At 42.9% G+C, this 25,246-nt stretch overlaps 1 protein-coding gene across 1 annotated transcript in view; it reads left to right on the forward strand.

Annotated features, from left to right (window-relative positions):
• Positions 1–2,106: 2,106 nt before the first annotated feature.
• The window catches only part of LOC134657864 (far upstream element-binding protein 3), a 34,409-nt gene continuing 11,269 nt past the window's right edge, over positions 2,107–25,246 (forward strand). Inside the window, exons 1-11 of the mRNA XM_063513444.1 lie at positions 2,107–2,312; positions 2,654–2,772; positions 3,285–3,442; positions 8,197–8,335; positions 8,676–8,856; positions 9,542–9,670; positions 10,427–10,597; positions 12,838–12,968; positions 19,384–19,459; positions 23,344–23,494; positions 24,310–24,470. Of these exons, the coding sequence (XP_063369514.1) occupies positions 2,229–2,312; positions 2,654–2,772; positions 3,285–3,442; positions 8,197–8,335; positions 8,676–8,856; positions 9,542–9,670; positions 10,427–10,597; positions 12,838–12,968; positions 19,384–19,459; positions 23,344–23,494; positions 24,310–24,470 (1,500 nt within the window). The 5' untranslated portion in view covers positions 2,107–2,228. The remainder of the gene's footprint in view (positions 2,313–2,653; positions 2,773–3,284; positions 3,443–8,196; positions 8,336–8,675; positions 8,857–9,541; positions 9,671–10,426; positions 10,598–12,837; positions 12,969–19,383; positions 19,460–23,343; positions 23,495–24,309; positions 24,471–25,246) is intronic.

Here is a 25,246-nt window from a genome sequence, read left to right on the forward strand (position 1 = left end):
AGTTTGTTAACTGACTAAAAAGTAACCCTGTATGTGTACATGTACGGATACGCACCCGCATTCAATACGAAGTAAAATGCCGGTCGTAGAAGATGATAATCGATAATAGTAGGCTAATTGAAGAAGTGGAATGGAGACCTCTATATATTTTGTAATAATTATTTATTAAGTAGTTTCCTTTATTTAACTTAAACAACATAGTCATAATTGGATGCACCCAATGTGACCCAATATTGATTTTTTCGACGTTTTTATCGGTTTTTTTTAATAATAATAAAATCATTTATTTCAGGCAAAGCCCATAAAAGTGTTAGTGTATATTTACAATTAAAGCATAACTTAAGACTATTGTTAATAAATAATACAGTCACAAAACACAGACAAACCGGATGAGCACACATTCATTAATACTGTCAATAAAATATTAAAACTACAATGGTACAATAAAATTCAGAAATAGGTAAAATTATAAAATGACATAATTGAAATATTCATTACAGAAATAAATAAAAACATTAATATAATAAAAATAAATGTAAATCGGTCGATAATAAAAAATGAATTATAATAAAAAACATGTCATCAATTAAAATTTAAATATTACCAATTAAAATTTACCAATGTCGAGTGAAGGCCGATCCATCTTTTCAGCATGGGTGAATCCCACCTGTCGGCGAACACCTTTAGAAGGCTGCTAGGGCTCCCCCGCATCCTTTCTAACAATGAGGCGCAGCGCTTCCTCATGATCGCATGAAAGCCATCAATTCCCGCCTCCGTAAACATGCCCGAAGCACTGCACCTCCGATGAAGCCCCAGCAACGCCCTAAATGCATTATTATATTGCACACGGAGTGCGCTATACGTCCTCTGCGTATAATTGACCCAGAGATTGCAGGTGTAAAAGCACTGGCAGTATGCCCTAAATAGCGTTAGTTTTACTTTTCTAGTACAGCTTGCAAATCTCCGAGCCAACATATTGCAGCGAACAGACAGCGCCCTCCTCTCCCTTTCTATGTCCATATTGTCAGAGAGGTCTTCAGTGACCCAGTGGCCCAGATACTTAAAATGCTTAACTCGGTTTAAATGGGTACCACACAGAGCAATTGGTGGCACAACCTCGTACGTCTTAGCACCAGCCTTGAAGATTAGGAATTCACTCTTCTTAGCATTGTATCTGAGCCCATGGTCCACTGCATACCTCTCACAGACACCGAGCAAGTTTTTGCGCCGAGAGATGGCGTGAGCAACACCATGTCGTCTGCATAGCTGATGTTGTTTATACAAACTCCATCAATTAATACGAGTGCAACGACCACAGCCGTCTCTTCGCAATCCATGTTGATGACTGCGTAGAAAAAAGTCGTGTTGCTGTCGCTCTCGTGCGCGCATCACGGCGAGGAGGCGATTAATTTGTCGTAAGAGACAAATAAGTCGCCTGGCGACTAAGTTGCCCGTGCGCGCATACCCTAAGAGCGTGCGACTTGCAATCCAAAGGTCGCGGGTTCAAATCAAACCCCGGCTCGTACCAATGAGTTTTTCGGAACTTATGTACGAAATATCATTTGATACCAGTCGCTTTTCGGTGAAGGAGAACATCGTGAGGAAACCGGACTAATCCCAATAAGGGCCTAGTTTACCCTTTGGGTTGGAAGGTCAGATGGTAGTCGCTTTCGTAAAAACTAGTGCCGCCAATTCCTGGGATTAGTTGCCAAACGGACCCCAGGCTCCCATGAGCCGTGGCAAAATGCCGGGACAACGCGAGGAAGATGATGATATATATTTTTTTATTATTCAACCTTTGTACTTATCAATATTAATAGGAATTAGTTTTCGCTATGCAAAAACTAAACGCGAATTGAAAAATGGCATAGACAAGCATTTTAGGTTCTTTATAGGCGTTAATCGAGCAAATTTCTATTTATATCGCATTTAGAAATTAAACAATATTCATAAAACATGATCATATAGCAAATATAGTATTATTTTAGGATAATTGGAAAAGATTAGTAATAAAAGCATAAAACTTTACATATCTTATAGTTAGTATTGCAAAATATTTCGAAATGTACGCACAACTATAAAATACTCTTGCCTAGAGTTTTCGTGTCTCTGGTACGCCGCGTCTTTTCTCGCGACGCGAGTTGCGACAACCGAATAAATTTATTTTGGGTTATTTGATCCTTTTTAATGGCTGCCGTATAACGACTGAATGTGTACTTAAATCAAACATGAGTGATTATTCTTCTATGGCTACGCTTCAAAACAATAGCCAACCGGCGGGATTTGCGGCTGCTCTACAACGTGCTAAATTGGTAAGACAAACTGCATTTTGTACCTATTTATTGGTGTATTGGTAACGTCCGTATAGTTAATGCAAAAATGTCTGTTTACCTCCTTTATTCGCAACTTGTAACGTATCTCCCTGACATAATCCACCCTCTTTTCATTGGCGGATGACTTTAGTAGCCGCTAAAAAACGTTAAATTCACTATAACCTACTTAAATTATGAACTTTCTCGTGGTGATTTTACTTCCTTTAAAAAAATAAGAGGTATTCAAACGTCTAATTAACACGAATTAGTGTCAATTTAGTTGAAGTTGGTTGAAACGTCAAATTTAAATGGAAAATTCACCTAAATTGTGTTGATGTTAGGTTGCTGCTAAAATCGAGGGTGGTGGTAGCAAGAGACCTTTGGAAGACGGACCTGAGCCGAGCGCAAAGAAATTGGCTTCAATTGACCCGGCATATCAACAACAACACGCAGCAATGAGGTAAGAATCGAAGTTACAATAAAAAACTAATTTTCTTCACTTTTTAGGGTTCCGTACCCAAAGAGTCAAAACGGGACCCTATTACTATGACTCCACTGCCCGTCTGTCTGTCACCAGGCTGTATTTCATGCACCTAGTTGCAGACAGTTGAAATTCCCACAGATGATGTATTTCTGTTGCCAATGTAACAACAAATACTAAAAAGTATCGAACCCTCGGTGGGCGAGTCCAACTAGCACTTGTCGGGTTTTTGAAATACCAATATGTAGAATTCAATGTAAAGCAAATAAAATCACCTACCTACATTACTATAAAGACTAAACTCCTTATTCATAAACGTTTACTAAAGTTGACAAGTCGATAATAATTGTTTGTCCCTTTCCATCATACCAATATGTCGGAAAGGGACATATGATTATTATCGGCTTGTCAACTTTAGTAAATGTTTATGAATAAGGGTGTAAAGTGTTATATTTTAATGCATACTTAATAAATAAAAATTCAATCACTAGTTCATCATCGGCGGCGGCGGCTGCTGCAGCGGCAGCGGCGGCTGCGGCGCGCATCGCCGCGGCTAACCCCACACCCCCAGCCCCGGCCCCTCCTGGCCTCATGCAGGACCAGACCCTGAACGAGTACATCCGGGTGCCGGACAAGATGGTTGGCTTAAGTGAGTCATACATACAACAGGAGGCAATTCCAGCCTCGGCTCTATCTGACCTGATGCAGAACCCTTAACCTGTCCTCTCCCAAAGGATCAAATCTGGGTGAAAAAGGATAGGGACATATGTACATTATTAAAGCAACTTTCATTTTAAGTTAATGCTCGTGGGACAGGACAGGTTAATGAGTAAATCCCGGGTACCCGACAAGATTGTTGCCTGAGTAAGTTATCATACAGGTATCTTCATGGCTGTGGGTCGTGACTGTGGACACTTCACCAGTGCTCTCCAAGCCGCTCTATCTTGGACCCCGTGTATGCTAGCCTGTAATGTGGCTTTTGTCTTTGACGTTATACAGGAGGCAATCTGCCTCTGCTCATCACCAGACCCTCAGTGTTCCGGAAAACAAATTTGGCCTGAGTAAGTGACCATAAACATACTATAACTAGAGATGGGCCGAATATTCGGTAATTATTCGGTATCCGGCAAGCTTTTACAATTATTGTTTACTACAAAGGGACTTAATCGCGTTTAGTTTTAAATTTACCTCTGACGTTTCGAGGACGGCGTTCTCGGAGGAGACCAGGAAACGCTGGAGGTAAAATTTAATTTTAGGCGATTAAGTCCCGTTGTAATAAATAATTAAGAGTAAAGATCGTGAAAGTTTTAAGTTTTTACAATGTTCGTATTCGGCCGAATAATTCGGTTAAAGTGACGAATATTCGGCAAATACTTTTTATTATGTTTGTCTTGTAAAATGTAAACTCCTCCAAAACTTTTCAGGTAGTTATTGTCTTCCAGATTACGTGTATGTAATTAAAACTCACGATGAGACATGTTGAATAGGGTATTTGACTGTAGGTAATTAAAATAAATTAACCACCAGATAATTATTTGAAAAACAGATAGCAGTTATTTTTGAACACAAGTTTAAGTTTAACAAATTTAATAAATCAGAGTTCAGAAATATTTATTGTATAAACTGTGTAGGTACAGGAAGTATAACTAGGTACATTTTTTGGTGAGTATCAACAGTTTTACCCTTTTTTTTTCTTAAACTAAGTTTTAATATCCTATCTTAAACTAAATTTTAATACACATTTAGGTTTACAAAGTTATAAAATTCTTTTAAGTTATAAAAGACTTGTCTATTAAATCGGATAGAAATATAAAAAGTAGGCGAGTTGATCGTGACGTCATTGTGTAATGTTTCATATAAATTCCATATTAGCAAATCGTTTTGACAGTTAAGAAACTGATTTAACTAGTAGGAGTATACCCTATTCATGGGTTGTTTTAATTATTTGACGAGTGTTGAAAATTTGTTTGCAAGTCCCTTGCCTTTACACTTTTGACCTTTTTGTTTCCTAAGAAGCGGCTTATTTTTAGCTGCTAATGTAGGTAATTGAAGCGTTTTCGAATGGTTAATCAGAATGTTATAGATGAACCGAATAATTCAGCCGAATATTCGGTCCGGTAAGATTTGAACCGAACATTCGGCGGAATATTCGCTGTCGGCATACTATATTCGGCCCATCTCTACTACAGACATACAGGCACCTGCTCTGCCTGGCCCGATGCAAGACCAAATCCTCAATGAGTACATCCGAGTTCCGGACAAGATGATGGGCCTGAGTGAGTTATTATACACATATCTTAGACATACAGGAGCCAGGCCCGGTCACATCTGATGACCCAGACCCTCAACATGTCAGTCAGCTGCAGAGATAGTTGACCCGCCATGCAAACAAATTTATGCAGGGGCAGTGCCGGCCCGAGGCCTTGATCAGGGTAGAGCGAAATCGGGTTTTGGCGCCCTTCCTTGAAATTTTCAAGCGTATTTTGAGCCCCCGCCACACTCACGTCTTTTAAAACTTTTTTTATTCTCATTTGCCATTTTGGCGCCCCCCTTGCCATCCGGCGCCTAGAGCGGCCGCTCCACTCGCTCTACCCTAGATCCGGGCCTGTGCAGGGGGTCAGTTCTCTGAAGCTGAGTGTACATGACTGCCCATCCGGGTGCCCAACAAGTTTTGACCTAAGTGAGTATACATTATGATGATGAACAGGCTGGTTGTTGATGGGGGAGTGGCCAGCAGCTGTCGTCCACAACAGATTCATTTCAGTCTATACATCTTGTTCGAGTCGCGTTAGCGGTTGCTCGCACCGCCCCGCCAATCGCGTGCAACCTAGTCAGCAACCTAAAACAAAAAAAAGCGGCCAAGTGCGAGTCGGACTCGCGCACGGAGGGTTCCGCACCATCAACAAAAAATAGAGCAAAACAAGCAAAAAAACGGTCACCCATCCAAGTACTGACCCCGCCCGACGTTGCTTAACTTCGGTCAAAAATTACGTTTGTTGTATGGGAGCCCCACTTAAATGTTTATTTTATTCTGTTTTTAGTATTTGTTGTTATAGCGGCAACAGAAATACATCATTTGTGAAAATTTCAACTGTCTAGCCATCACGGTTCGTGAGATACAGCCTGGTGACAGACGGACGGACGGACGGACAGCGGAGTCTTAGTAATAGGGTCCCGTTTTTACCCTTTGGGTACGGAACCCTAAAAACGTCGAAAGTTTTAACTGACTTCCTATTACGATTGAAATACAGGATAGGATTCTATGTCACCCTTCCGGTATGGATGCCTAAAACTATGAACGCAAAAATTAAAGACTAAAAGCGGTCAAGTGCGAGTCGGACTCGCCCATGAAGGGTTCCGTATTTAGGCGATTTATGACGTATAAAAAAAAACTACTTACTAGATCTCGTTCAAACCAATTTTCGGTGGAAGTTTACATGGTAATGTACATCATATATTTTTTTTAGTTTTATCATTCTCTTATTTTAGAAGTTACAGGGGGGGGGACACACATTTTACCACTTTGGAAGTGTCTATCGCGCAAACTATTCAGTTTAGAAAAAAATGATATTAGAAACCTCAATATAATTTTTGAAGACCTATCCATAGATACCCCACACGTATGGGTTTGATGAAAAATAAATTTTTGAGTTTCAGTTCGAAGTATGGGGAACCCCAAAAATTTATTGTTTTTTTTCTATTTTTGTGTGAAAATCTTAATGCGGTTCACAGAATACATCTACTTACCAAGTTTCAACAGTATAGTTCTTATAGTTTCGGAGAAAAGTGGCTGTGACATACGGACGGACAGACAGACGGACAGACAGACAGACAGACAGACATGACGAATCTATAAGGGTTCCGTTTTTTGCCATTTGGCTACGGAACCCTAAAAACGTAAGTACGTATAGTCGCAGGAGAAATTGATTTATTTCAAACAAATGTCCTGAGCACGTTTTCGCAACACCTGGCGTTTTGCCATACTAGTCTAGAGCTAAATGTCACTCAATGCTTGAATTATTCACTAATTTGCCTTGACTAATGACATGAACTAATGAGATTGGTAATGTCATTAGATATTCATCAAATTAAATGGCAATCATTTAGCAGGCGGCTCATTTTGTGAGGGATTTAAGAAAAGGGGGACATTGATGTTTTGTTGAAGGGACAGGTAATCGCAGAAGTGGAGATGGTATGGGCATATGTTTAGAGAAAAACGGGAAAAGTGGATCCAAATCCTAACACACTAGTATCCAAGATCTGCTAACGGCGCTAGAGAAGACCTCTAGCACAGAATAAATAATAGTACTAAGTACAGAAGACTCACTCTCTAACAAAACGCGTCTGTTACGATCAGCACAGATATGGTCGCTAGGTGGCGACAGCGCCACGCGCGGCTTATGGCTCTCCCCAAAATTGGGGCCGAACGGATGTACTTTTAGCTACCTGTAGCAAAGCGACGAAATCGCGGAGTGAGACACGCCTGCCTCTAGCAAGATGGAAGGATGATCTTAAACTAACGGCGGGTCCAAAATGGAATAAAGTGGCCCATGGCAGACTACGGTGGAAAGATTTAGAGGCCTTTATACACACACATACGCACACTGAATTAAGAGATATACTATAATCTAGTCTAGTCTCTTACTCAGGATAAAATGGCTTATAGATTGTGTTTATATCCCATAATAACGCGATTAGCCAATTAACTGCCCAAACATCATCAAAAAAAATTTGTCATTTTAGTATCTCGGATACAATTAACAATACATAACATGATACAAATAACAATTTAACTGTACTTTACTCTTTGGATTTGGTATTGAGTGAATGGGTCGATTAGCATTTTGTTGTCGATTTTTTCGTCTATCCATTGGGTTACGAAATATCCTTACGTTTTCATATTAAGGGGAAATGTTTTAGGGCATGCGGTGAAATTGCGCCTAGGTATATTGTACATAATAGGGAGCTATCTACCTATTAGATTCACCAAAGATTTATGGAAATCCGAAATCTGCAACGAAATAAAATTCAGCTTGAATAACACAAATAAGAAATTATTCGCTAATAATAGTTTAGTTTAGTTTATTTATTTCATAATGATAAATTACAGTATAAATTATTCTTACGCTAATCTATATGAATTTACATTATGGTCGTCAATAATGTAGCATGCAAACGTATGATTATAAAATGTCAACAATGATAATCAAAAAACAATACAAACTATTAACACTAACAATTTATAAGATAAGTTCAGAAATTTCAGAATAAGTAAATAAATAACGGAATACATGTCAAACAAAATATATATAGTAGGTATATAGTAGTAATAGTCTTGTAAAAAGACATTGAAAGTCATTATCCGCCCAAAGAAACAGTGTTAACAATATAACTTGTTCACAGTTATCGGTCGTGGCGGTGAGCAGATCACCCGATTGCAAGCCGAGTCCGGTTGCAAGATCCAAATGGCTCCCGGCTCCGGTGGTCAGCCGGACCGCGTCTGCACTCTCACTGGCTCCAGGGAGGCCATCGCACGCGCCAGGTTAGTGACATTTACACAAATACAGGCTCCTGCGTAAGATACTGCAACAAGGACACACCCTTACATGGGTGGATCAACTATTTCTTGTTGTTATTCTGTCCGGTCAGCCAAGAGACAATAGTAGCATAGTTTGTTAGAAGACATTGTACACCTCCTCCTGACACGCTTAGTAGACGACCCTCAATGGAAAGGGTTTATACGTATCACAAAAAAGCGTGTGTGGTGAATTTAAATGCCTAAAAATCAACGAGTGACATGAAAAAGTTGATTCACCCACATACGTTACGTTTGGGGCTAGAAATTGTATAATATGCTAGTCACTAACAAGATTTTTTTACAGGGAACTGGTGAACCAAATAGTGAACCATCGCGGGCGAGAAAACGCGCCTCAACACGACGGGCCCGGCATGGGCATGGGCATGGGCGGCGGGGACATGGGCAGCCCGCCCATGCAGAGGGGCGGCGGCGGCGGTGGCGGCGGCGGCGGCGGTGGTGGTGGTGGTGGTGGCCTCGCGATTACTGTAAGTGTTCATCATCATCATTTTAGCCTTCGGTCGCCCACTGCTGAGCATAGGCCTCTCTTCTTGTACGCCACTTGTCCCGGTCCTGTGCTAGTTTCATCCAAAAGTGCCCCGCGATACTTCGAACGTTATCCACTCAACGAGCCAACGGACGCCAGGCGCTTCTTTCATCCGTAAGCGGCCACCAATCCGTCAACATTTTGGTCCACCTGCCATCACTCTGCCTAGCAACATGTCCCGCCCAACTCCACTTAAGCTTGGCAATGACGTCACCCACGTCCCGCACCTTTAAGTAAGTACCTTGCTGTAAGTGTTACTTGTAATTATGTAACCTTCTAAGTTCAGCAGCTAAAAATCAATCGTTCTGAATGGGACAACAATTATGCAATAGAGATACCGAAATGTGATCATAAGCCACAAAAACCCAAGAAAGTAGAAATTTTCCTAAATTTTAAGAGAAGACACTTCTCTTAAAAGTCTTATGGATCGTGACCCAATTTCTCTTAAATGCCTCTGTTTAAATATCGATTTTTAGGGCTGATATGTACAAACGTATAAAGGTCCTGTTAAACATTAAATAAAAATAAAAAATATCGATTTTGCCAATTTTCTCATACCCTTTCCATGCATTTTCTGTGTGAAAGTTACGTTTTTTAATTGTTTTAATCCTTAATTTTGTTAACAGGAAGAAGTGATGCTACCCGGTCCCAAAGTGGGTCTGATCATCGGCAAGAACGGCAAGACCATCAAACAGCTGCAGGAGCAGTCTGGCGCCAAGATGGTCGTCATCCAGGACGGACCCAACACGGAATATGTAAGTTTATTGTTATATAACTGCTCGCCAATACAAACGTGACACGACCGCGCTCGCTCACGGCCCGACATCGAATGCCTAACTACTAGTGATGTCACTATGACGGAAGCGTTGAGACACCAATAGTAAATTTATAGAAAATAGTAAACATACATTTTCATTCATTTTGAATGAAAAACTGTTTAAGGGGCTCCCCCACTCCAATGATCTTCCATCTGAATGCCTTAGTTTTCTAATATTTTTTGTAGCTTATCATATTAACAGCAACGGCTTTGAGCAATATAGTATCCCCTATTTACTTCAAATTTAGGCTAAAAAACTGGTTTTCTGGCCATAACTTTTGTGTTAATTAGTTTAAAATTAAAATCCTTTACACGTTTTTCGAGACGTCAAAGACGAACCCAAATATGTAGATTTCATGTATCTAAGATCCTTCACAGAAAACTAGATACGAAAAAAGTGTTTTTTTAGACAATGATTAAAAAAAAAACTTAAAAAAATAAGCATTCATTTCTTTCAAAATCGGGTTAACAAAAATGGAGATAAAAGATTGAAGAACTGATAGCCGTTTGTCTTATAATTCTATATGTGGTGCAAAAGTAGGAGATACGATTCAAAACTTGTCAAAAATCGATGAAAACCGCAGGTAGCCCCTTAACCTGTCAAATCCCACGATGCGACGTCACCATAAGCGTTGCGGCTCATATATGAGCCGTGGGAGCTGAATAGTTAAACATCTTGTTTTATTACTCGCAGGAGAAGCCCCTACGTATCTCAGGCGACCCGAGCAAAGTGGAACACGCGAAGCAGCTTGTGTTCGAGCTGTTAGCCGACAAGGATGCCGGCGGCGGCGGCGGCGGTCGCCAGTACGACGACGTGTACTCGCCCCAAGACCAGGGCAACCATATGGGCGGCAACCAAACTGAGGTTAGTACACCAACAGGTTCTACAGGTTGCACTTCGGGGAGTGTGCTCAAGAGCATGTTGCGAATATCCGCAACCGCGGAACTTCCGCATTATTTTCAACATCCGCATCCGCATAAAATCGATGCGGAGCTTATGCGGATGCGGATGTGGAACAAGTCGGTACAGGAACGTCTTAGCATCGGCGTAAGTGCTAGACTGCTAGGTAATTTAGTCATTAGCCAAAAAAACCTATTAGAAATTAGCAGTCAAGCGTAGATGTAGATGTAGATGTAGTGTAGGGACGCCCGGCCGGATGCAGGCGGGCTGTCGATCGCGTGTCGCGTTCATTCAGCCCTGTTCCCTGGACTATTCTCCTCGAATCTTCTTTTCCTGCAGAACAGAAGGACATCTTTGAGTTCGACGTCCTTTAGTTCGTGTTCTTTCAGTGTGTCTCTACCGAATGTATTATATCGCGGTGCCGCGTACATAGTACATTCTGCTAGTAAATGTAAGCTAGTCTCCTCCTTACCACAGTGTGGGCAGGAGGCGTCTCTACTAATTTCCATTATCTTAAGGTGTCTGTTGAGAGTATTGTGACCTGTAATGATACCTGTCAGTAGTCTCAGACTGCTCTTACCTAGTTTCAAGAGATACCTGGTTCTCCTGTGGTCTAACCCTTTGATCATCATCTTCGACTGTCTACACCCAGTCTCTTCTTCCCAACTGAGGTTAGTACACCAACAGGTTCTACAGGTTGCACTTCGGGGAGTGTGCTCAAGAGCAGGGATGTTGCGAATATCCGCATCCGCAACCGCGGAACTTTCGCATTATTTTCAACATCCGCATCCGCATAAAATCGATGCGGATTTAATGCGGATGCGGATGTGGAACAAGTCGGTACAGGAACGTCTTAGCATCGGCGTAAGTGCTAGACTGCTAGATAATTTAGTCATTAGCCAAAAAAACCTATTAGAAATTAGCAGTCAAGCGTGAGTGGGACTTAATGTACGGAACCCTTGGAACGCGAGTCCGACTCGCACTTGGCCGGGTTTTTGAAATAAAAATGACTAAAATGTAATATTTGACGTTTTTTATGTACCTATCCTGACATTCGCATCCGCGGATGTGAGCCTTAAGTTAAGTTAAGCCTGTAAGTTATTTTAATGATTCACTGATTATATAAAAGGTACAATAAAATATACAGAGGGAGGTGTACCTTTATGTTAAAAAAGTCTACACACTATCTTGACGCTCATGACGTGCTGACTTCACTTCGGATGAGTATTCAACGAGTTTACGAAATATACGTAACGTATTTATGATTGCTGAATTGCTGATCTGACGCTGGAGACCGGAAGCATCGTTAATAATCGTTTGTAATGGCGGCAATATTTAAACTGCCAAAGAGGCGGCGAAAAAAGTAACATAGTTTTTTTTTTTTAATTTTTCTAGCTTAGGCTGCGAATATTTCAGCTTCCCCTTGTAGTATAGCTTAAATATGATATTTTATTTTAATTAACCAACTTTACATTGACAGTTAAACCAAACATGCAAGTTATGGGTTACAAACGTATGTACTTAAAACTAATTATAATATGCTTATCACAAAAATTAATTAATATTAATATGGTTAAGTGCGACATATAGAGTCAGTGACTAGTGTCATTGTGCTGGTCTTGGGAATTACGAACAGGGGTGAAATGCGAGGTCGGAGAGTGGTTCTAACAAATGGTGATGGTACCTTATAATGAACATATTCTAGTAGCAACTGATTAAATATTGAACCACGTATTAGCCTATATAGAAGTATTTTACTGTTGCAAGCTGCCTACGTACTTCAAGACTTTCATATGAGACCATTCCCAACACAAATGGCGTGGGATACATGTAGGGATAGTACCCATGTGTTTTCCAGTAGAGATACCTAATAAATGACTTTTGGATTTTTTCAAGAAGAGGAATGTATTTTTTATATAATTTTGATGAAACTTAAAAGTCCTGCAGTTCAACTTTGCTTACTTCTGTCATAGAGAAAAAAATACATAGAGTGCTCACTCCATACATGAGTTTTAGTACCAAAAAGACTATTAGCATCTAGCATCGAGTAGCGGAACTATCAGTACATGCTACATCTATTGTCAAGTAGCAGTACTGATAGTTCCGCTACTCGATGCTAGATGTAGACACTGAAATTAATAGTCTGAACTGATGTATGGAGTGAGCACTCTTGTCTTACTATATTTCTCTATGCTTCTGTCCAGGTATTAGTACCAAAAATAGCCGTGGGCGTTGTGATCGGGCGCGGCGGAGACATGATCAAGAAAATCCAGGCGGAGACCGGGTGCCGAGTTCAATTCCACCAGGAGAGAGATGACGGGCCCGGAGATAAGAGGTATGTCTACCAACTAATGTGTAGTTTTATCCAACAGTAGGTCTAGCACAAGAGCGCCGCGAGTAGACTACCCGTAGCTAATGCAGTTAGAAAAACCGGCCAAGTGCGAGTCGGACTCGCGCACGGAGGGTTCCGCACCATCAACAAAAAATAGAGCAAAACAAGCAAAAAAACGGTCACCCATCCAAGTACTAACCCCGCCCGACGTTGCTTAACTTCGGTCAAAAATCACGTTTGTTGTATGGGAGCCCCACTTAAATCTTTATTTTATTCTGTTTTTAGTATTTATTATTATAGCGGCAACAGAAATACATCATCTGTGAAAATTTCAACTGTCTAGCTATCACGGTTCGTGAGATACAGCCTGGTGACAGACGGCCGGACGGACGGACAGCGGAGTCTTTTTACCCTTTGGGTACGGAACCCTAAAAAGGCAGGGAGATCTCGCATTATAATTGTCAAAAATCGCGAGAGGCACTAGTTCCGATGTGATCCTCAGGAGTACGTCAAAACAAAATTGTGGCCTGCTTAACCTTTTGGACGCCAATGACCGATATATCCGCACCGTAGGTTCAACGCCAAAGACCGATTAATCGGTCACAGACCACAGAGCAACATAGACCTACGATGCATATGCATAAAGTTCAATTTCAGTTTTGACACTTTGTGGGAACACTAGATTGACATCGTGTGTTTTAACGGAAACACAGAATTGTTCTGATAAGAACAGTTTGCGATCGACTGACAACTCTGCGATTAAACAGAGAAACAGGACGTGCCCTGAGAAGGGCAGTTTGCGTGCTCTGAAAAGAGCAGTTTTATATCGTCCTGAGAAGGACGGTTTAATATCCGGAGCCTGCAGCATCCCCGTCGGACTCGTCGTGTCTTCAACCAGCGAGAGCGTAGCAGCGGAGCGAGACACGGCGCACGACGAGACGATGTTGACTCCACGGCGGCCGGCGAGCGAAAGGACCGCAGCCGGCGCAGAATTCAGTTTTATTGAGAGCGACTCGCGCCGCGCATGCGCAGTGGCACGCGCGCGCGCACACTCTTCCGCGCGCCCCGCGCGGGGAACTATCTCTGTCTCACTCTATTGTAAATATGTCTCTTTCTTTGATTTTTGTATATATACCGTGTATTCTGTAAATAAAATGCTATTCTATTCTTGTACTTACAAACAAGCGTTTGAATATTACTAACCTTCTGATAACAATATTGGCCCCAGTCTGCCATAGTGGTGACCACCGACTCTGGATAAGAAGAAAGAAGAGGATCACAACCAAGAACATGGGTCCCGATGACAAGAAAAAAAGCGATGCCCCGGCGGAAGAAACCAGCCCATCTCCGGCAGCAGCACTCCTATCTCACGATGTAGCGGCGATATCACTCTCTCTGCGTGTCCCACCGTTCTGGCGAGACCAGCCAATACTCTGGTTCTGCAGTTTCGAGGCGGCCACTGCAGAGCTGAAGAGGAGCCAGGCGCAACTCGCGCAGATGGTGATCGCGCAGCTGGAAAAACAAGACATACAGAACATAAGCGATCTCATCTACTCCCCGCCAGAAGAGAACTACTACACCGTAATTAAGAACCGGCTTATCTCTGTGTACGAAGAGAGCAACAGCGCCCAGACGAAGAAGCTGTTATCCCAAGTCGAGCTCGGAGAGCAGAAGCCCAGTCAGCTGTTACGACGCATGAAGACGCTCAACAAAGAAAAGTTTCCCGAGACTACCATACAGATGATGTGGCTAGATCATCTCCCGCCACACATACGCTCCGTGCTTACCGTCAGCGAAGCTTTCAAAATTAAAACTACGTTGGAGGACCTCGCGCTGCTCGCCGACAAAATGTTGGAGCACACGCCAACATCGTCGCACCAGATCGCCGCAGTCTCTTCTCCCGCAGTCCTACCACCTTCGCTGCTACCGCCACCACCACCTCAACCGTCTACGTCAGCTCTCGACACCCAGTACCTCATCGGCGAGATAAGAAGGCTATCACTTGAAGTCGCCGAGCTCCGTTCGAGACCGCGCGAAAACTATAATCAACGCTACAGCCGCTCAAACCGCCGTTTCCCATCACGTTCACGGAACCAATCTCAAGACCGAAGCCCACGAAGCCGCAGAAGCTCGCCGATGCCGTACTGCCATTACCACCGTCGATTTGGTATGGACGCCCAGAAATGTGCACAGCCGTGCAGTTTCAAACCAATCCCGGCAACTCCGACATCGGAAAACTTAGCGTAACGTTGGCTGCGGCGGAAACCGGCGTTACCACCAAATCACACCGCCTCTTCGTACGAGACCGAGCTACCAAACTCGTCTTCTTGGTAGACACTGGGGCGAACATCTCCGTCCTACCAAGAACACCCGGCACGAAGGCGCAAGCTCTACCTTTCCAACTGTACGCCGCCAATAATACAGTTATACCTACCTACGGCGAGAAGACGCTGGAGCTCGATCTCAATCTACGAAGACCATTCCGATGGAAGTTCATCATCGCTGCAGTGTCGAAGCCCATCATCGGTGCAGATTTCCTGGCCTACCACTACATCATAGTCGACATCACCAGGAGACGACTGATCGACGGCAAGACCCTACTATATACGGACGCACAACTCTGTACTGCAAACATACCTACCGTGCGCAGTATAGACGTGAAACAATCGTACCACAACATACTTGCCGACTACCCTGGTACAACTCGTCTCACCTCCATGAAGCTCAGCCCGAAACACAACGTTGAACATTTCATCGAAACAACCGGACCACCACTTCACTGCAGACCACGTCCGATTGCACCGCACCGCTACGAACTCGTGAAGAAAGAATTTGCCAACATGATGGAACAGGGCCTATGCAGACCAAGCAAAAGCCCTTGGGCATCACCTCTTCACGTCGTACCGAAGAAGAATGGCGAATTACGTGTGTGTGGCGATTACCGACGGCTTAACGCAATCACTAAGCCCGACCGCTACCCAATCCCACGCATACGTGATTTTACCTACCAACTCGCCGGCAAGCAAACATTCTCGACCTTGGATCTCAACCGCGCCTACCAACAACTACCAATAGCAGCTCAAGACGTCGAAAAGAGCGCCATCATAACTCCATTCGGCCTATTCGAATTTCCGAGAATGTGCCCCGGACTCAAAAACTGCGGACAGACGTTTCAACGTTTCATTCACGAAGTACTGCGCGACCTCGACTTCGTGTTCCCATTCGTCGACGACCTACTTGTCGCATCGTCCGACGAAGCCACGCACGAGAAACATCTACGTGCCATACTAAGCAGACTCGAAGACTACGGTATCACAATCAACCCGTCGAAATGCGTATTCGGACAGCCATCGGTCAAGTTCCTGGGCTACGAAGTCAGCAAAGACGGCATTCGACCACCTACCGAGAAAGTTCAAGCAATCATCGATTACCCTAAGCCGAAAAACATCGATGAACTACGAAGATTCCTCGGCATGCTGAATTTTTACCGCGAAAATATAAAAAACGCCGCACAAATTCAAGCACCACTCTGCAAATACTTACACAATGCGAAAAAGCGCGACAAGACCGAAATCAGCTGGGACGGCGAAGCTGACGAAGCGTTCGACGCGTGCAAAGCGAGCATCCAAAACGCCGCTTTGCTCGCGCACCCCTCCCATCACGCCCCGCTAGCAATATTCAGCGACGCGAGCGACAAGGCCGCGGGAGCTTCACTGAACCAATTTATCAATGACACGTGGCAACCACTCGGCTACTTTTCCAAGAAGTTCTCAGACGCCCAGACTCGCTACAGTACCTTCGATCGAGAACTACTTGCAATATACCTGAGTACGAAGCACTTCCGGAAAATGTTCGAAGGCCGAGAACTTATCATTTTCACCGACCACAAGCCGCTCACCTACGCATTCACCAAAACCAGCAATAACAACGAATCACCGCGCCGCACCCGTCAGCTGTTGTATATCAGTGAATTTACTACTGATATACGACACATACCCGGAACGCAAAACGCCGCTGCAGACGCCCTATCTCGCATCGAAGCCATCGCAAGTCCATCTCCTATCGACTACGAACAACTATCAAGAGCGCAAGAGCGAGATAGCGACACCATCCGATCACTCGCACAGCAAGACAACCTATCGATGAAACAAGTCACAATTCCCGGAACTACAGTCAAACTCTACTGCGAAACATCGACGCCGCACTTACGACCTTACGTACCCGAAGAGCATCGCCGTGCCGCTTTCAACGCAGTACACAACATAAGTCATCCTGGAATCAAAACGTCACGAAAACTCGTCGCTCAACGCTACTTTTGGCCCGGACTAAATGCCGATGTAGGCAAATGGGCAAAAGTATGCGTACACTGCCAACGTGCGAAGATTCAACGACACACCACAAGCCCTATTTCGAGTTTCCCGCCAACTACGAGATTCGAACACATTCACATCGATCTCGTAGGACCTCTACCTACTACCGCCAGCGGACACCGATACCTACTCACCATGATCGACCGCTCAACTAGATGGCCCGAAGCGATACCTTTATGCGAGATCACCGCCGAAGAAGTCGCTAAAGCTCTATACGAAGGCTGGATCTCCCGCTTCGGCTGCCCCGCTACCATCACGACCGACCAAGGACGGCAATTCGAGAGTCGAGTATTTGCGTCACTCACCCGCTTACTCGGCGTCGAAAGAACCCGTACAACGCCGTACCATGCTCAGGCGAATGGAATTTGCGAGAGATTCCATAGAAGCCTCAAGGCTGCGCTCAAGGCCAGACTACAAATCGAGAGGTCATGGATCGACATAATACCTAGCGTTCTACTTGGACTACGAGCCGCCCTACGAACAGACACCGGTGTAAGCCCAGCCCTACTCACCTACGGCTGCAGCGTACGACTACCCGGCGAATTATTAACACCTACGCGCGAAGATGTCACCATGGACTCCGATTTCGTCGAAAAACTACGAGCGACCATACAAAGCCTAACGCCGACCGCAATGATCCCGCATGGCAACAAGAAACCCATTTTCGTCCACCGCGACCTTCAAACCTGCGAACAAGTATTCGTACGAGTCGACGCCGTAAAGAAGCCACTACAAGCACCCTACGACGGACCCTACCGAGTACTAAAACGCAACGACAAAGTATTCACACTGCAGCTACCTAATCGCCAGTTGAATATTTCGATCGACCGCCTAAAACCCGCTTTCATCATCGCCGACACCGAGCAAGAAATACCTACAACTACGAGTACAACGGACATACCTACAAGTCCTACAACTTCAACGACCGCAACAAATATACCTACAGCTACGAGTTCAACGAAAACGCCTAACATAACTACAACTACGATCGCAACGAAAATACCTACAGCTACAACTACGAGTATACCTACAGCTACAACATCGAACAAAACTACGCAACCGATTGTATCACCGAGTTTACCGACATCACAACAAAACAACAACAACCAACAACAGAAAAAAGGAATCCTGAAACGAAGAAATGAACCAGACACAACCACGACCACACAAGTACCTACAAGCACAACACGCCGAGGCCGCACTATTCGCCTGCCGGTACGCTTCGCTTGAGGGGGAACCCTGTGGGAACACTAGATTGACATCGTGTGTTTTAACGGAAACACAGAATTGTTCTGATAAGAACAGTTTGCGATCGACTGACAACTCTGCGATTAAACAGAGAAACAGGACGTGCCCTGAGAAGGGCAGTTTGCGTGCTCTGAAAAGAGCAGTTTTATATCGTCCTGAGAAGGACGGTTTAATATCCGGAGCCTGCAGCATCCCCGTCGGACTCGTCGTGTCTTCAACCAGCGAGAGCGTAGCAGCGGAGCGAGACACGGCGCACGACGAGACGATGTTGACTCCACGGCGGCCGGCGAGCGAAAGGACCGCAGCCGGCGCAGAATTCAGTTTTATTGAGAGCGACTCGCGCCGCGCATGCGCAGTGGCACGCGCGCGCGCACACTCTTCCGCGCGCCCCGCGCGGGGAACTATCTCTGTCTCACTCTATTGTAAATATGTCTCTTTCTTTGATTTTTGTATATATACCGTGTATTCTGTAAATAAAATGCTATTCTATTCTTGTACTTACAAACAAGCGTTTGAATATTACTAACCTTCTGATAACAATATTGGCCCCAGTCTGCCATAACTTCAATGATGTGGCGTCTGAGTGACAGCTTTTGTGTTTGACACGGCGTGGAGAAGGTTAAAAGCCATCGTTTGGTTATAGTTTCGAACCAAAAGCTCTGGGGGCAATTTTTCAAAGGCTATCCTGCTGCACTCTTTAGCCTCATTTAATTTTGGGTTGTAAGATGTCTTAATGAGTAGTAGATGATAGGAACAGAGAAGTAGAAAATGAAATTTTGACAACTTATTTGTTCCTTTAGATGTTACCTACAAGGCAAACCTCACCAAGTGGACCAAGCGCGTCAAATGATTGAAGATTTAATCGCCAGCGTCAACGTAAGTACACTATTTACTATTGCATAACATAATGTAATGCTAATGTTATATGGGCATAGACTAGGAATCCTCTAGACTGAGTTTAGAGCAATTATTTCATGAAACCGATGCTGCCAAGTGTATATGGGAGAGCTACTATTAACGTGTCTGTGACAGCGACCTAGCAAGTCTAATTTTACGTTTCGGAATAGGGATGATGACACATGTTGAATTTTATAACAAAATCTAGTAAAATAGATAGCAAACGAGCAATTTATCAAAATAATGTGGATATTAAAATAAAATATGCGAATGTTACAAAAATACAGGACCTGAAAGTTTCAAAATTTTAAGTTTTTTTTAACTTCCAAAAACGATAAAAGTAAAGGTACCATTCGATTCCTTACATTTCATCCAAAAAAATATTGTATAACACCAATATACATAAAAGCAATATTTCACCGACTAAAACGCAATTTTCTTGTTTTGTCCATACTACAAGATGGGCTCTCAGAGACCTTGACGTCACGTTCACTTATCGTTTTGTTTAGGGTATTTCGCGAGTGAAGTGCGACTTGTCGGCCTTTGACTACAATTTATGACTTTTGTGTTACTTGTGCAATGGGTCCCATATCGTCGCTATACTTACTCAAACTCATATCTGCAACAATCATTTGATGGAAATGTCGCTTTTCTTTCATTCGGAATACGGGTGTTTTTGTCACATCAAATGAGTGTTGCAGATACGAGGTTGAGTAAGTATAGCGGCGATATAGACATTTGATCCTAAAAACAAACCCGATCGATTGATACCATAAATGAAAATTAGTCATGTAGCCTATTATGAATAGGGCTTGCAATTCGAATATTCGAATATTCGAATTTGTCGAATATTCGACCTGTTTTGATATTCGAATATTCGGCCGCTCAGGTTTCGAATATTCGAATATTTTTTATTACTATTAAAAAATCTATGTTATCCGCTGTAGTTACAGTTTCTGTGTGTTTTACGGGTATTTACAGTGAATGAGGAACGGTAGGTACCCAAACACGAAGGAAATAATATTTTTACTGTATTCCTCTCGATAGACTTCGTGAATACAGTGAAACCTAACTCAATTTAAAAGAAAACGAAATCAAAAAGTATGTTATTTTTACGGTGCGTAAGTTTTAAGTTAAAGGGTCATTCTGTTTATTCAGTACAAGCGTACGTTAAGCGAATTTTTGAAGTCTAAACCTTGGCACTTATCGCAATTCTCAAATTTAATCATACCAAACCTGCCCAACTTGGTAATCTAACCATGCACCTTTAGCTGACGAATAATCCACCCAGTACTCAACTAACTTTTTCCCTTAAATATTCCAATATTATATAATTAGCCACCATTAGGAATAATAACTTGCCAAAACAAATAAAGTCAATAAAGATTCCAAATACAATGAAATTAAAGGCCTTTTTACAGGTCTCTGAGTGATTACAAGTTAATTTAAATCGGAAAATAATTACTTACTAAAAAAAATATCTTACATAGGTACCTAGGTGTTTGGATGGTTAAAGTTATATTATTTCACGCAACGACGCATTTATAATAAGTTTTATCTAGAAATATTAAATACGTCTAATTTTGGCGTTTTACTTGTTTTTATAAATGTGGGCATCTTATAAATAGTAGGATGATAAAATCTAGTCAATTAAGTGGATTTCTGCCAAATATCCTTAGTTTTAGCAATATGTGAAAAAAGCTTTTGAATAAAACGATAATAAACCGATTTCTCGTTCCTTTTCTTATTTTTTATAATATTCGAATAATTATTCGAATATTCGAATACGTCGTCAGAAAAAGTCGAATATTCGAATATCTGAAAGTTTCGAATATTTGCAAGCCCTAATTATGAATAACCATAAGATGTCAGTTTTCGTAAGCACAAAGCTGAAAAGAAATGAAAAAAAAAAAATAGCGCCACTTACAGGTGTTGTATGGAGTTTAAAAGTGACCTTGTTTGATTCAGTACTCTTTCGAGTTACAAATAATAAAAGTAATAATAACTGTGTGCAGGTCTCGCACCAACGCGAATCGCAAGTGAGAAATGTTTATGTCCACCACTTGTGTTGTGCATGCACTGTCTTTAGTCTGTGGTCTGACGCGCATTGTTGGAATAACGAGTTTATGGTCAAGCAGATCTTGTCAGTAGAAAAAGGCGGCAAATTTGAAAAATGTAGGCGCGAAGGGATATTGTCCCATAGAAAATTTGGATTTCGCGCCTTTTTTACTGACAAGATGTGGTTGACCAAGTATAGATTAAAAACTATACTATGAAATCATGTAATACAAGCTCATGTTTCCATTTTAATAAAAGAAGTTAATGAGAAAGGCCTTCGCTTATATTTAATCCTTAAATGCATATTGATTTAGATCTACATCAAATATTTTGATGGCCCCTGGCTCAATATGCAGGTATCCAAAGTGACATTTATTACTTTTTACGTTGTCAAACTAATATATATTTTTTAATTACTATGTTTTGTTTTTCTTTATTTTCCCCCCAATCTATAACAACATTTCCCATCTATTTCAATTTATTAGGAAATTATACAAAAAAATAATGCATTTAAGGGTTAAAGTACTAAATACTTTCATGAAATGGTTCCCAGATCGCGAAACAAACAATAACCACATGAATCGTTAATTTTGTGTAGACGAGGCAAAACGCACCCGTGGCCACCATGCCTCGGGCGAGGCAAGTTTTACAAGACTCCAGCTTCGAACGGCAATTTCCTTGCGAGGCTGCTCGTTCTGTATGGGCCCGCATATTGCCATGCCAGGGGCCCGTTTTTCACAAGTTTGTAACTTGTAATACAAGCGGATGTCACTTTTTGACAGCATTTGTTAGAAAGGGACTTCCACTTGTATTACAAGTTACATGCTTTTGAGAAACGGGGCCCTGATCGTGTCGATTTTGAACCAATGAAAAGTTTATTAAAATATTTTCTCGTTATTCCTTCATAGACAATGGCCTTTGGGTTCTTAGCTCTTCTTACTAAACTGGGCATTTTTACATTGCTACTTGAGGTCTGAGACATAACTGTGGTAAAAAAACAGTGCGTATAAATACGCTTAACAAATAAAAATCGCAATTTGGTTTTCTTTCAATTTAAGAAGTATTTTTCCGTTCCACTGGGTTACCAGACAAGACATTATTTCATTCATGTTTTGCAAAGGTGTGTGTTTCTTTCTATGTGGGTAATTAAGCAATTAATACTTTTTCGGTCTCTTGCATTTTATTTTTCAATCCATTATATTATAGGGTTGTTAGATTTGGGAATATCTCTAGGAATAGTTATTTTTAAGTTATGTGGCGTTTGAAAAATAACGGGTTCTCATCTGTTTTACACAATATTACTACTTGTTAGTGTTTAACGGGTGTCCTTACATGTTCCGAAGCACGGTATCGTTTACATATGATGTAAAATATAAAACATAAAAGGGTAACATTCAGGATGATAAAGTAAAGTAAGCGGTATCGTACTAAAACTACAGACGCACAGACACGCGACGGAGTTACGCTTGTAATATGACATATCTAAATTAGTTTCTGTGACGCCTCTCAGCAGATTTTGGGCCAATGCCTGTCTGTGTGCTTGCATCTTTAGCGTGGATTCGCAGTAAAGCTTACCGCCTATCGTATAGCTCCTTGCATCATTTGACTACGCGTTAAAGCGATTGACGGTAAGCTGAACGCCTCTGCCACGCAACGCACGCTGCGAATGTACACGGTCAGCTAAAACGAGCACGCTCAGAGCGTACGTTCCGTGGCCTTCGGGTAACTGTATTCAAACTAAAACTATACTTGGGCCACGTTGAAGTAACTATGAAAACATCACATTAATAACCATGTCCTAACAGAGGCGAGATCAAGAAGTGCGATCCGGGCGCGGTCGCGGCGGCTCCGGGCAGCGCAACGGCGACCGTGGGGACTTCCAGCAGTGGCAGGACCAGGAGATACGCGTCACCTTCACCGTGTCTAATCTGAAGTGTGGACTCATCATCGGCAGAGGTGAGGAGACCCTTAGGCATGTTGTTACTGAAGTGGGGTCTAGAAGTGCGATCAGGGCAGTGCAACGGCGACCGCGGCGACTTTCAGCAGTGGCAGGATCAGGAGATACGTGTCACCTTCACCGTGTCTAATCTGAAGTGTTGACTCATCATCGGCAGAGGTGAGGAAAGCCTTGGACATGTTGTTACTGAAGTGGGGTCAAGAAGTGCGATCAGGGCAGTGCAACGGCGACCGCGGCGACTTTCAGCAGTGGCAGGATCAGGAGATACGTGTCACCTTCACCGTGTCTAATCTGAAGTGTTGACTCATCATCGGCAGAGGTGAGGAAAGCCTTGGACATGTTGTTACTAAAGTGGGGTCAAGAAGTGCGATCAGGGCAGTGTAACGGCGACCGTGGCGACTTCCAACAATGGCAGGACCAGGAGATACGAGTCACCTTTACTGTGTCTAATCTGAAGTGTGGACTCATCATCGGCAGAGGTGAGGGAACCCTTGGACATGTTGTTACTGAAGTGGGGTCAAGAAGTGCGATCAGGGCAGTGCAACGACGACCGCGGAGACTTCCAGCAGTGGTCCTGCCACCGTGTCTAATCTGAAATTTGGACTCGTCATCGGAAAATGTGACAGAACGCTTTTAGACATACCCCAACAAAAAAGAGTATCGGACGGTTAAAATCAGCTGTAGACCATTCAAAATCTAAAACTAACTTTGGTAGCCATCTCTGCTTACTTCTAGAAATTTTAACCTGTAGTTTACGTTAAAACTGACATAATTTGTTCTTATTCTATTTACTTATCTATGATTTTATTCGCAGGCGGCGAAGTAATAAAACAGATTAACGCGCAATCGGGCGCGCACTGCGAGCTAGACCGACGCGCACAGGGCGCGGATCGCAACAACCGCACCTTCTACATCCGCGGACACCCGGACGCGGTTGAACACTGCAAACGGATCATTATGGAGAAAGTTGGCATGGTGAGTCCTTGTATGTTTAGTATGAATCGGGCAGGGTCGCCATGTGAGGCGGGAAGTAGTAATAAAACAGGTGAACTAGATAGATAGGGGCGGGGATCGTAATAACCGCACCTTCTACATCAGCGGACACCCGGACGCGGTTGAACACTGCAAGCGGATCATTATGGAGAAAGTTGGCATGGTGAGTCCTTGTATGTTTAGTATCAATCTGGTAGGGTCGCCATGTGAGGCGGGAAGTAGTAATAAAACAGGCGAACTAGATAGATAGGGGCGGGGATCGTAATAACCGCACCTTCTACATCCGCGGACCAGCGGACGCGGTTGAAGACTGCAAACGGATCATTTACGGATCTATGTATCATTTTAACATCTTGTTTGACACGGTAAACAATAAACAAATTCTTCTTCTTATGGAGAAAGTTGGCATGGTGAGTCCTTGTATATCTAGCTGATATTGGCAGGGTCGTCATGTAAGGTAAAGGATATTGAGCGGATCTTATAATAACCGCACTTTCTATAACCGGGGACATCCAGACGCTGTGAAACATTGCAAGCTGATCATCATGGAGAAAGTTTTGTTAACTCTTTGTACATCTAGCTGACATTGGCAGGGTCGCCATGTGAGGCGGGAAAAATCGTAAAAATGATGTTCTTGTCTTCGTAACTATTGGCACTAGCATGGGATGAGAGATATCATGTAAAGCCTCGTCTCCATATCGCGCGGCAAGCTATCGAACCCGGTATCCATTGCGCGCGGCTGCCGCGCGAGCCAATGT

The sequence above is a fragment of the Cydia amplana genome, chromosome 21, assembly GCF_948474715.1.
Source record: "Cydia amplana chromosome 21, ilCydAmpl1.1, whole genome shotgun sequence".
NCBI lineage: Eukaryota > Metazoa > Arthropoda > Insecta > Lepidoptera > Tortricidae > Cydia > Cydia amplana.